The sequence below is a fragment of the Impatiens glandulifera genome, chromosome 1 (genome assembly GCF_907164915.1).
Source record: "Impatiens glandulifera chromosome 1, dImpGla2.1, whole genome shotgun sequence".
In the NCBI taxonomy this organism is placed as follows: Eukaryota; Viridiplantae; Streptophyta; class Magnoliopsida; order Ericales; family Balsaminaceae; genus Impatiens; species Impatiens glandulifera.
Genome location: NC_061862.1, coordinates 96,921,693 through 96,933,956, shown reverse-complemented (window position 1 = coordinate 96,933,956; position 12,264 = coordinate 96,921,693). Strand labels below are relative to the sequence as shown.

General features: G+C 38.4%; 1 protein-coding gene across 1 annotated transcript; it reads right to left on the bottom strand.

The window, feature by feature from the left end:
- Positions 1–10,058: 10,058 nt before the first annotated feature.
- LOC124922429 (cytochrome P450 94A1-like) lies at positions 10,059–11,719 on the bottom strand. Its single transcript, XM_047463158.1, has 2 exons — positions 10,894–11,719; positions 10,059–10,831 (listed from the first exon to the last, which is right to left on the bottom strand). The coding sequence occupies exons 1-2, from the start codon at positions 11,674–11,676 to the stop codon at positions 10,073–10,075; spliced, it is 1,542 nt and encodes a 513-aa protein (XP_047319114.1). The 5' UTR covers positions 11,677–11,719; the 3' UTR covers positions 10,059–10,072.
- Between the last annotated feature and the right edge of the window lie 545 nt (positions 11,720–12,264).

Sequence of the window (12,264 nt, the reverse complement as noted above, 5' to 3'; positions counted from 1 at the left end):
GCACGTCTAACTATACATCCCTTCAAACTAATCTGAAGGAGTTAGACTTCACGTCTAACTCTCATTAGTTAGACTTCACGTCTAACTACGTCTGTTAGACTGCACGTCTAATTGTGTCTATTAGACTACATGTCTAATTGCGTCTTTTAGACTGCACGTCTAACTCCGCGTGTTAGACTGCATGTCTAACTCCGTTTGTTAGACTACACGTCTAACTCCGTGTGTTAGACTGCACGTCTAACTACGTCTGTTAGACTGTACGTCTAACTCCATGCATTAGACTGTACATCTAACTCCGTGTGTTTGACTGCACGTCTAACTACATATGTTAGACTACACGTCTAACTCTGTGCGTTAGATTGCACGTCTAACTACGTCTGTTAGACTGCACGTCTAACTCCGTATGTTAGACTGTACGTCTAACTACGTCTGTTAGACTGCACGTCTAACTCCGTGTGTTAGACTGCACGTCTAACTACGTCTGTTAGACTGCACGTCTAACTCCGTGTGTTAGAGTGCACGTCTAACTACGTCTGTTAGACTTCACGTCTAACTCCGTATAACTCAATGCATTTAATGTCCAATCAATCTAATGAACCTCATTAAGACTTAGTCTAATATAACATGTTTTCGATACACCTGCACCAAAAACGATTAGACGGAATACATTGAGTTTTATATACATTCATCATCAAAATTCCAATAGTCAAACTACTTTGACACTTAGTCAAAATAATTTGACCCAACAATTTCCCCCTTTTTGATGATGATGTTAAAACTTTGCATAAGTAACAAATTAAACACCCATCATATAAGATAAAGAGTTAAACTTGTTCATCCATTTTACACAAACATTTTCCAAAACCAATATTTAGAAACATAATTCAAGAAACAGAATTCATAAGCTAACAGGGGAGGAGAAAGGAGATTATTGTTCTTCTCTTTTTACACGTGGATCAATTGGATAGGTGAATCCTTCACCGCTCATCCCTTCACCAGTCAAAAGATTTTGAAATGGAGGAAGAGGGCGACCGCCACGACCAGTTCCGTCACTTCTGCCACCACGAGCGGCTCCATCACTTCGGCCACCACGAGTGCCGCTAGTGCTTTTTCCACCGCGATCACTGCTGCGACCTCCGCCTCTTTTAATCGGTCTGCCGCTATCATCACTGGTTTGCTTTCGCTTGGATCTGATGCCGGTTGAAACACCATCACCTCTTCTATCTCTATCGTCTTCACCTTGAGAAATCAGATTCTTTTCTTTCTCAGCAACCGCCTCGGCGTCTTCTTCTGCTTGAAACTTCCTTGCAACAGAATCAGCATACTCTAATCTTTCAGCATCTGCTCTTCTCATGTTGCCTTGAACTTCAACCATATGATTTTGAATCAATCATATTTCTTCCATAACCTCACGTTGAAGATCAACATTGATTGCTCTTTCAATGTCATGCAAATCGGATTGTCGCTTGAAGAGGTTCTTTTCAAATTTGGAATATGTCTTGTTGACCATATGAACTTCATACGTGTTCTTCTTCAGAGTCAGCTCCATTTCTTTGTGGGATTTAAGAAGATCAGCGAATTCCTTCTCATCCTCTTTCTGAGTCTTCATGATTTTCACCATATTAGAATTCATTTCTTCCATATTCTTCTGAAGAGTTGCCATCAAAGCAGTCATGGACTTTATGAGCTTTGTACTTTCAGTCGAAGATCCTTCATTGGAAGATATTTCTTGCGAATTTGCTTGAATGGTCTGAATATGATTGATTTGAGTAAGAACTTGCATGGACTCTCATATTTTTCTTCTTCTTCTTTAAAAACGTATTCACAAGCCTTGTGAACTATATCAGACAGTTTTCCTGAATCATGAAACGGGTTTAGAATATTTTCATGAATATTTGCAGCATTGATACCAGGAAACTGTGTAGGCCTTGAAGATCTATCTTTAAATTGTTCCCCCTCATATGAGGAACTCTTCTCCAATTCTTCGTCTTTGAGGGTTCCCCCTCAGATCTAGCAACATCAGACTGACTAACTTCAGCCTCTTTCTCTTGCGATGCCTCTGTTTCAAGAACATGGGACTTCAACACTTCTTTTTCTTGAGAAACAAGAGCTTGAACCGGCTCTTCAACTCTTTCTTCTTCGATAGGCGAATTTGTTTGAATGGGTTCCACAACTTTCTCCATTATAGGTTGAGCCATTAGACATTTTTCTTCTGCTGAAAAACTTCTCATTTCAATCAAAAGAGCAGCAACTTGCTCATCTTCTCCAACATTGCAGTCATCTGACAGGTCCATGATCTCATCTTCATCTAAAGAGCTTTCAAAATGACTAGCTTCTGAGCAATTTGCTCCATGAACATAACGGGTAACAACCAAAATGTAATCCTCCATGATCTCGTCCAACCTTTTCAAGGCGTTCTCTTCAGCTTTAGCACTCTTCTCTAGAGGGTTGAAATTGGCTCTTCTGGCCTGTAGAATTGGAAATAGAGCTCTTCCTCTCAGATTTGCTTCAACTAGCTCTTTTCTCTTAAGAGCTTCATACACCTCCGAGGTCTTGGCCCACTTCAAGACTCTCTTCTCATTTTTGACGAGCTTTAACCATTGACTGGTTATGCCTTTACCTTTGATGACCCCGGTGTACTTGATAGACATTCTATTCAGAACCCAAGTATCAAAGATCTCTATCTTTTCAGCAGCAGCTGTCTTGGCCTGATTCATCATAAGGTCAACAATACACGTTGCCTCAAAAACTTCCTCATCATGATTAATAACAACATCCTTCCCTTTTCTAATCACTTCGACGGGCTTTGGAGAGGGTATTGGTTCCCCAAAAATGATTCCAGCGGATTTTCTTGTGGAACGCATGATTTCATGGGCAGACAGGGGTTTGACGAAGAGTCCTGGCGTAAGTTCGGCTGAAACTATTTTACCAATCACCAAAGACTCCGTTGGGACAATATTTGGACGTGAGGCATTTCTATTAACATAGAAGTAGCCTTCTCAGATTCACCACCAACAGTAGAGATAAGAGAAACACCTTGCTCTAGTTCAACAGACTTTGTAGCACCCGCTGTTACAAGATCAGGTTGACAAACAAGAGACGCAACCCTGTCAAAATTTTCAGTGTTTGGACCAACTGGCTCAACAGTCGACCCGACAGCAGATTCCTCAACAGGAATAAAATCAGACTTATCTTGTTCCATCTCAGGAACATTGAATTTGGGCACTTCGGCCAGGGATTGGGGAGTTGTTACATTCAATGACGCTTTCACCGATTTAGACGCGTGGGGCGCCTTTGATTTCTCTCCTCTTGAAACAGAGGACCTTGATGATTTTCGCAACTGACTCGGAGACAGGGGAGACATGGTAATGGTGGCAAGTTCGACTGGACCTTGCCTGACTCTAGAATCAACTATTCCAGAATCCTTCTTCGAGGAGCTCTTAAGGCTGGTAGAACTAGCCTTAGACTCGTTGATAGTTTTGGATCGTTTGGCTCCTGTAGATAGGACAAAAGACGCTGGTTGTTTGGACCGAGTAACAGACTTTCCACCTGTTTGTTGGCTTGAAGCTCCCGATAGCGACTATTTGTTGTTCTTCATTCTGACGAGGGTGTTAGTAACTGTGAAGACAATATACACCTTGGTCGAGTTGATCGGTTCTGAATCCTCCATCGGGACTTCCAAATGCTCCAACAATCGACTTAGCTGAACAACAAAGTTTATGCTCTCCTTGTTCTCCTGATTGATTGCAAAACACAGATTCTGATACAACGTTGAAGCCTAGTTGACCTGAATCCCTTTTGAAATTGCAGACATGTAGTCAAATCGATCTTGACTATATAAGTGGAAGGACCCCGCCTTCCCCTAAAGAGCTTTAGACACAACGTCATTTAACAGAATGAATTGTGGTTTTAGAACCTTCTTGCTCCCGTTGAGTCGAATCGCTGAGCCGTCGGCTAAGAAAACCTTCTTTATTTCTTCCGTCACCTCCGATGGCAGATGCAGGTTGAAAGTATGCCCTTCTGATGGAAGTTCAAAGAACTCCGCATAGACTACTTCGTTGAAGGATATTTTGGTTCCATTCACGATTGCTACAATAGATTCGGCCACCATTGTTGCAGATTTGAAGAACTCCCTCACTTCTTTTTTGTGGAAGATGAACGTCCCTCCAAGATACTTTCCCAGACCGGAATATTCAAGGGATCTGAACATTTCGACCACATCTTGTTGATTGAACGTGTAAACGGAAGGAAAATCAACCTACAGAGTACAATGACCAAGCGTGATTCTCTTGTTTCCCATTTTTCAGAAGAAAATGAACAGTCACACAAAGAGCAAAGGTTTTTTTAGAGAGAGGATCAAAGAAATCTAGGGTTCTTAGAAAGCTTGAGTGATAAAAAGTTTTCAATCTCATGCAAAATTGTCCTTATATAGACTATCAAGAGTCATATAGGATAACCGTCGTTTTTCCTAGGGTTATGGCCCATCAATTAATATTAGACGTCCTTTCCAAAGAGTCATCATTATATTGAGGGTATATTAGTCAATCTCTCTTAACTTTGAAAAACACGTGTCTTCATGTTATTCAGAGATGACTGTTTTTATGTTTGAGAGGGAAAAATAGATATCTCCTCACGTGGGATAGTTGTCCTTGGTCGGTCTAATACACACGTACTTAGACGTTTTTCTTACTACACCCATCTATGAAATCTAAACGTCTATTAGACGTATGGGTCTATTAGACGCAAGCGTCTAATCACGTGTCTAATATACGTCTAACGTCTATTAGACGTGTACATCTAATTACGCATGAACAACATATATGAGACGTGTGTTTGGTTAGACGTGAGCATCCACTTTCTCTTGACGTAAAAATATCTAACGTCTATTATACGCGTACGTCTAACCACACATGTTATAAACCAAGACACATAGACTTAGATGCATAGAGTGTGAGCAAAAAATACGTCTAAGTACACACTTTTTTCTTTTAGACGACCTCGTCTAATAGACCGATTAAGGCCTTTCGTCTGAGTATATCTTTATTTTCAAAATAACTTCTCCCTCTCATTTTGTGTATGTACAAAATGAATAAACAAATGTTTTGAGGTCCGTAGGACCAAAAATAATTTTTAACATATAAAAACACTTAGTCTTCTAGAATGACTAAGGCCATTGTTGATCTTCTAAGATGTATACTCAAAAGAGTATTCTCCATGCTTCCTTCCTGCAGCCCTCCTGCATCACTTACACAAGAAACTATTTACAAACTTTGGTACCCATATTCAATTGGGTCCTCGATCAATTAGTCCTTTAGGAATTCATATCTAAGATATTCTAATGGATTTCCCATTTTGTGTTGTGATTAATGCGTATGATTTTGACTTAGCAGACGCCTTCCTGCTAGCCACTAATCCCTTAGCTTTTGAATAAGACTTTCTTTTAAAACTCCTTGACTTTGAGTCAGGTTTTAGGTTGCCAGACCTGCTGGCTGCTTCTAACTTATTTTTCAGTCAGCTGACAGTCGGCAGAACATAAGTTATTTCATTTTTAAAAGCTACTTCCTCATTAATGGGATCAGATTCAATATCAGTTAAACTCCCTTTAACAAAGCTTATTGGTTTAAGCTTATTATTCGATGAGTTTGACTTTTTGCAAGACCGGTTTGAGTCATCGTCATCAAATTCTAAACCGGATCTAGATCCAGCAGGTTTTAACATGCTAATCTGATATTTGACAGCTTCTCCAGACCTTGTCCATGCACTGACAACATAGTTTAGCCTCTTGTTTTCAGCAGAAAGAGTGTGAATCTATTCTTTGAGCATCTCATTCTCGGATGAGATCTCTACAACTTTCTTTTCAAAAATATTTGAATCTTCAGTTTGAGATAAGATCGGTTGAGACACTTTAGGTGACGATTTTATTTCATTTAGGGATTCTGCTAGATTTCTGTACTCTATGACTATGTCATCTAGTGCAGCTACCAGTTGTTCCCTTGAAAACTTTTTAGAAGAAAAGTCAAATACCTCAGTTTCCCGAGTCTCTTCTTCATCTTCTATTGCCATGAAGTAAACCACTTCTTCTTCATCACTATCACTGGATGAGAAGTAAGAATCACGGTGGTTTCTTCTGTTCTTCCCGTCTCCTACCATAAGAGTCTTCAACTCTGTTTCTTCATCCTTCTTATCTTCACGCTTAGGCTTCCGGCATTCCGATTGGTAATGACCTGCAATGCCACAGTTATAACATTTAACATTAACTTTGGATTTCTTATTATCATTGGAATTTGAAGAGCTTGAGTTAGAGTTGCTCTTCTTCATGAAGTCGCCAAACTTCTTCACGAAGAGAGACATGGCATCGCTGCTCAGTTGCTGAGCCGTCATCTTCACATCAGCAGCGACTGGTGGCTCTTCAACAGTCACCAACGCTTTGGCAATGATAATGGATGTGGATTGATCTTCTTCAATCCTATAGTTCAGCTCGAACTCGTAGGCCTTGAGATCGACGAACAGGTCGAAGAGAGAGATCTTTTTGAGGTCTTTGGATTCCCTCATAGTCATCGTCTTTATGTCCCATTCCCTCGGAAGAGCACACATGACCTTAATAGAAAGCTCCTTGTTGCTATAGGTCTTGCCAAGGATAGATAGAGAGGAGACAATCTGGTTGAATCTAGTGTCGAACTCGTTCATTGTTTCACCGAGACACATCTTGAAACTGTCAAACTGTTGAGTGGCAACCATGATCTTGTTTTACTTGGTTTGCTCATTGCCCTCACATAGTTGGGTGAGTCTGTCCCAGACCTCTTTAGCAGTATCACTCTCGATGATGTAGTTGAACATGTTGTCATCGAGAGATTTGTACATAACATTTAGGGCCATGTTGTTGAGGTTGTTCTTCCTCTTGTCTTCACTGGTCCATTCAGATTTCTCCTTATCGATCTTTATAGGACCATATGTGATGACACTCCACATGTCGTCATGAAGAGAAGAGAGATGAGCACGAACTCTCTTCTTCCACACGATATAGTTTTCTCTAGAGAATGTGGGGATTTCGGTTGCACTAGCATCTTTGGTTATGGTCGACATTCTTGGAAGAGGCTTGAGAATAGAAACAGAGCTCTATACCAATTGATAGGATCGACGTAATCGATAGAGATGGGGGTCTTACTATTGATGACGGCTTAGAACAAATGATTTGATAGAAATCCTGTTAAGGATTTAAATCACTTTCTATTCAGCACAAATCCTTGCAAACTCTTGAACGATTCAAGTGCGGAAACGTTTGTTTAGGTTTGACGCTAAGAACCAAGAATGAGAAGATGACAGAATGAAAAGACACAGCAGTTTGTTTATGGATGTTCGAAGTTAACTCTCCTACGTCACCCCTTCTTCCAACCACCGGAAGGATTCACAATACTTTACTTTGAATCAAATACAATTGCATGAATATCTCACTGTTGAACATAACAGACTCTGTTCAACTTACAATATGATGAAGAATATCACTCAGCTAAAACAATGCTTTGATTCTAACTCTTTCTTGATAAAACACACAGTAAAAGAAAGAAAGCAACTCATTTGTATGCGTAGATTGAATACTCTGTAATTCTAGCAGTGTTCAACAAATTCTCTACTTCTTGCAGTTCTTCCGTTGTCCTTCAGAATCTTTAACTAAGGAGCAGGTACCAACGGTCGAATCTTTCATAATGAAACGTGGCGAGCTTCCATTGGAACGCCTCCATAGTACACATCAGACTCTAAGCACTAGGATCGTGGTCGTACCAATCTGGTAGTGCGCCAAATATTTTTCTAGGATATTCCTACAAAAACGAGTAGTGGGAAGAATATTTTCTTACGTGGAATTGATTAATTGGTTGCAACTGGTTGTCGTACTGATCTTCACTAGAAAGTGGAGCAGGAGTAGCGTACAACTAGTTGATTGTGGGTAGACGGGTGCTAGCTTCAAGCAACTGCTTAAGCATAGCATTAGACGTATTTCATTTAGACGACCTCGTCTAATGAAATTAGACGCCCCCGTTTAATAGTAGGATCCATTAGACAACCTGATATAATGGGATTAAACAACACGTCTAATAACACATCCCTTTAGACTAATATGAAGAAGTTAGACTGCACGTCTAACTTCCATTAGTTAGACTACACGTCTAACTATACATCCCTTCAGACTAATATGAAGGAGTTAGACTGCACGTCTAACTACGTCTGTTAGATTGCACGTTTAACTACGTCTGTTAGACTGCACGTCTAACTACGTCTGTTAGACTGCACGTCTAACTCCGTGTGTTAGACTGCACATCTAACTCCGTGAGTTAGACTGCACGTCTAACTCCGTGTGTTAGATTGCACGTCTAACTAAATCTGTTAGACTGTACGTCTAACTCTGTGCGTTGGACTGCACGTCTAACTCCGTGCGTTGGACTGCACGTCTAACTCCGTGTGTTAGACTGCACGTCTAACTACGTCTGTTAGAATGCACGTTTAACTCTGCGTTAGACTGCACGTCTAACTACGTCTGTTAGACTGCATGTCTATCTACGTCTCTTAGACTACACGTCTAACTCCGTGTGTTAAACTGCAAGTCTAACTACGTCTGTTAGACTGCACGTCTAACTCTGTGTGTTAGACTGCACGTCTAACTACATCTGTTAGAATGCACGTCTAACTCCGTGTAACTCAATGCATCTAATGCCCAATTAGTCTAATGAACCTCATTAAGATTTAGTCTAATATAACTTGTTTTCGATACACCTGCACCAAAAACGATTAGACGACATAAATTGAGTTTTATATAAATTCATCATCTAAATTCCAATAGTCAAACTACTTTGACACTTAGTCAAAATAATTTGACCCAACAGAGAGGGTGGTCATTTCCACCATTAATATTTGAAGGGTTATATTAGTAGTGTAAAATTCTGAAAAAACATATTGAAAAACTGAGAATGTTACTTTATTTCTCAAATACATTTTCTTAAGTCAATACAATTCATAAGTTGATGTTTTAAAACTAATATTTTCTTTTTCAGCCATAATTTTATAGAAAAACTATGAAAATTAATTATTGTAGTATTATTTCTTAAAATTGTGAAATGATTATTTTAATATGGTTTTAGTTGAAATCATAACAAATTAATTTATAATGGTTCACAATCTTAATTCATGGTTATATCTGAAAATGATAGTACGTCATCTAATTAAAAAAAAAGTCATACTTAAAAAAAATCTTTAATAAAAAAAACCTCAAATAAAACTATATCTCAACACTTTAATTTGTAACCACAATGTATAAAAATGGTAAACTCTTCTCTTCTTTATATATAAAGTTTTTAAAAACATTTACCTAGGGTTATATCCCACCTCCGCCTCTTAGGTAGATCCATTAGTGTCTATAACATCGAGGTCTCTTTTGCTGTAAAAGTCGTTCCCCAAAGTCGTGCTCCCTATATATATATGCCACAATTATATTACTGTTTTAAAAATGGTTTAATTATTTTAATTTTATAAATGTTATTTTTGTATAATTTATAAATTATTTTTATATAATTTGTATTCACGAAAGAATGAATGTAACAATTAAATGATAATTTTGAGAGAGTGAAATATTATTTTTTGGTATAAATAATTAATATATGATAATAAAATAAAATTTAAAAATTTAAAATAAATATTATTTTAATATTTTAATTAATAAATTAAGTAATTAAAAAAATTAAAAATAAACACATCTAATTAATTTAAATTATTTAAATAATTAAATAGAATATACTACAAGCATATTCTTTCCTTCACACCCAAGAAATATATATATATAAATAGAGTACTCATATAAATATGATTAATTAGGATTTATGTGAGAATAGAAATATTAGATAAAATATATATATATATATATATATATATATTTTATAATTTAAGACCATATATATTAACCAACTATATTTATTCATTTTTATTAATAAAAATAAAACATAAAATAAAAAAATAAACTTAAAACGTGATAAATTTAGAAAATAGTTTCTAAAGTTATCTTTACACTCCTTTATTATTATTTTTTCTAAATCTTGCGTTCTTCAATTCTCACAGGAAAGCCTCCTTTCATCTTGGACGTCAGATAAGATATAAAAACCGGGTCCTTGTTGTTCTCCATCAGTACCGGAACCACCTTAAACCGGCGTAATACGCCGGAGGCAATGGACTTCATCTGCAGAACCGCCATCTCCTTCCCAAGACAAATCCTGGGGCCTGCTTGAAACACAGGATACTCGTAAGCGTCCTTTTCCACGAATTGTCTTTCCCTGGTGACCCGATCTTCCTTGAGCCACCGTTCAGGACGAAACTCCGGCCAATCTTTGCCCCAAATCTCCTCTGATCTTCCCATCGCGAATGGGTGATAATTTACCCGCGTCCCTCTTTTCACCACGGTCCCATCTGGCAGAATATCATCATCCACCGCCTGCTTCACGTCTACGGGCACCGGCGGGTACAACCTCATGCTTTCGCTGATAGCAGCGTGTGTGTAGACCATTTCTTTAACTTGATCGTACATTTTCGATTCAGATTTATCAGTAATCTCACTTAGAATCTGGGTTTCAACACGTTCATGTTTGGAGACGAGCCAGAAGAACCATACCAGAGCAGCTGATGTAGTGTCTCGACCGGCTAAGATGAAGCTGATGACTATGTCCGTTACAAAGTTTTCCTCCGAATGCCCAGAACTTAAGAATCTAGACAGAAGATCTACAGAGTTTAGCGAAGCATTTTCTTCTAATTCTTTTTTCTTTTCTTTCATCACGTTTTTCGCGAAATCTCGTACCTGCGGGCGGGCAACATTCATGAATTGAATTAATTTCATATAATGTAAAAATAAATACCTACCTGATTGACTGCAATCCGGAGGTCCTTCTCCGATCCAACGTTGAGATATCTCTTGATTTTCCAGACCAGGGGATGGAACGATTGGAATCTCTGGCCGCTGATTCGAACAGCGTCTTCGAAGGCTTGGGCGAATTTCTCGTTGTGGAGAGAAGGGGAGAGGTAAGCCGGGTCGTATCCGAAGGCGATTTTACAGACATTGTCGAACGTGAATCGCTGCAGAATGTCCTGGAAGTCGATGACGGTGTTGTTGTTGGCGGCGACGGAGAGAATGGGGATGAGACGATCGGAGAGTTCGGAATCAACCACTTGCTCGATGAATTTCCTGAGGGATTTGGTGTTGAATTCGTGACTGGCCACCTGCCTCTGGAACTTCCATTTCTCGCCGTCCGTGTTTAAGATTCCATCTCCGAGGAGGTCTCTGATAACGACTTTGAAGAAGTCGCCTTTTTCGTAGTTATGGAAGTGGGTTCTCAGGATATGACGGACATTAGCCGGATTGGCGGTTACGACAATTTGTCGGAAGACGGGACGGTGGATGACGACGGTTTTCGACAAGGAAGCTAAAGCCAATTCAGAGGTCCATTGAATACCTCGTTCCCTGTTAGCGTAAATGGCGAAAATGGAGCCGATGAAGGGATATGATCTGGGAAGCTTAGGATTCTTAGAGGAAGAAGAAGAAGAAGAAAAGAGTAATGCATTGAACTTGACCAAGACGAAGAGAAACAGGGCTGGGAGAAAACACAAGACAAGTGAGGTGGACACCTCTAAATTCAACATCATCATCACCAATGGCGAATTCTGTAAGCAAGAGTTGATTTTTATATTTTGTTTTGCTATGAAAGGTTCTTTTAGAAGACCGTTATATAGAAGAAGAAAGAAACATGTAAACCCAGAAGCAAAATCTGGGTTGTAGAGTGTTACTAAGAATATCACACTATCTTTTTATTTCAATATTAAAATTACATTTAACACCAAAAAACTAATAAAATTAAATCACAAATCTATATAAAAAAATCCCACAAAAAATAAAATAAAATAAACCGTGTAAGAATAAACATATAACCCTACAAAAGAAAATTATAAATAAGGTCAAATCAATTTTTACAGAATTATTAATCCGGTTAAATGGATCGACATAATTTCGTCATTCCGAACCCAAAAATAAATACACTAACTTCGATTTAGATTTTATTTTTATATCTAGTAAAAAAATTTACCGCACTACTACAAATATACAAATATATGCCAAATAAATAAATAAAAACTCACACAACCTACTAAAGGATTGAAACTTAGGTATAGAAATATCTTTAATTATAGAGAAAGGATAAGAGAAGGGAAATTGGGAGAGAGAAATTTAAAAGGAATAAC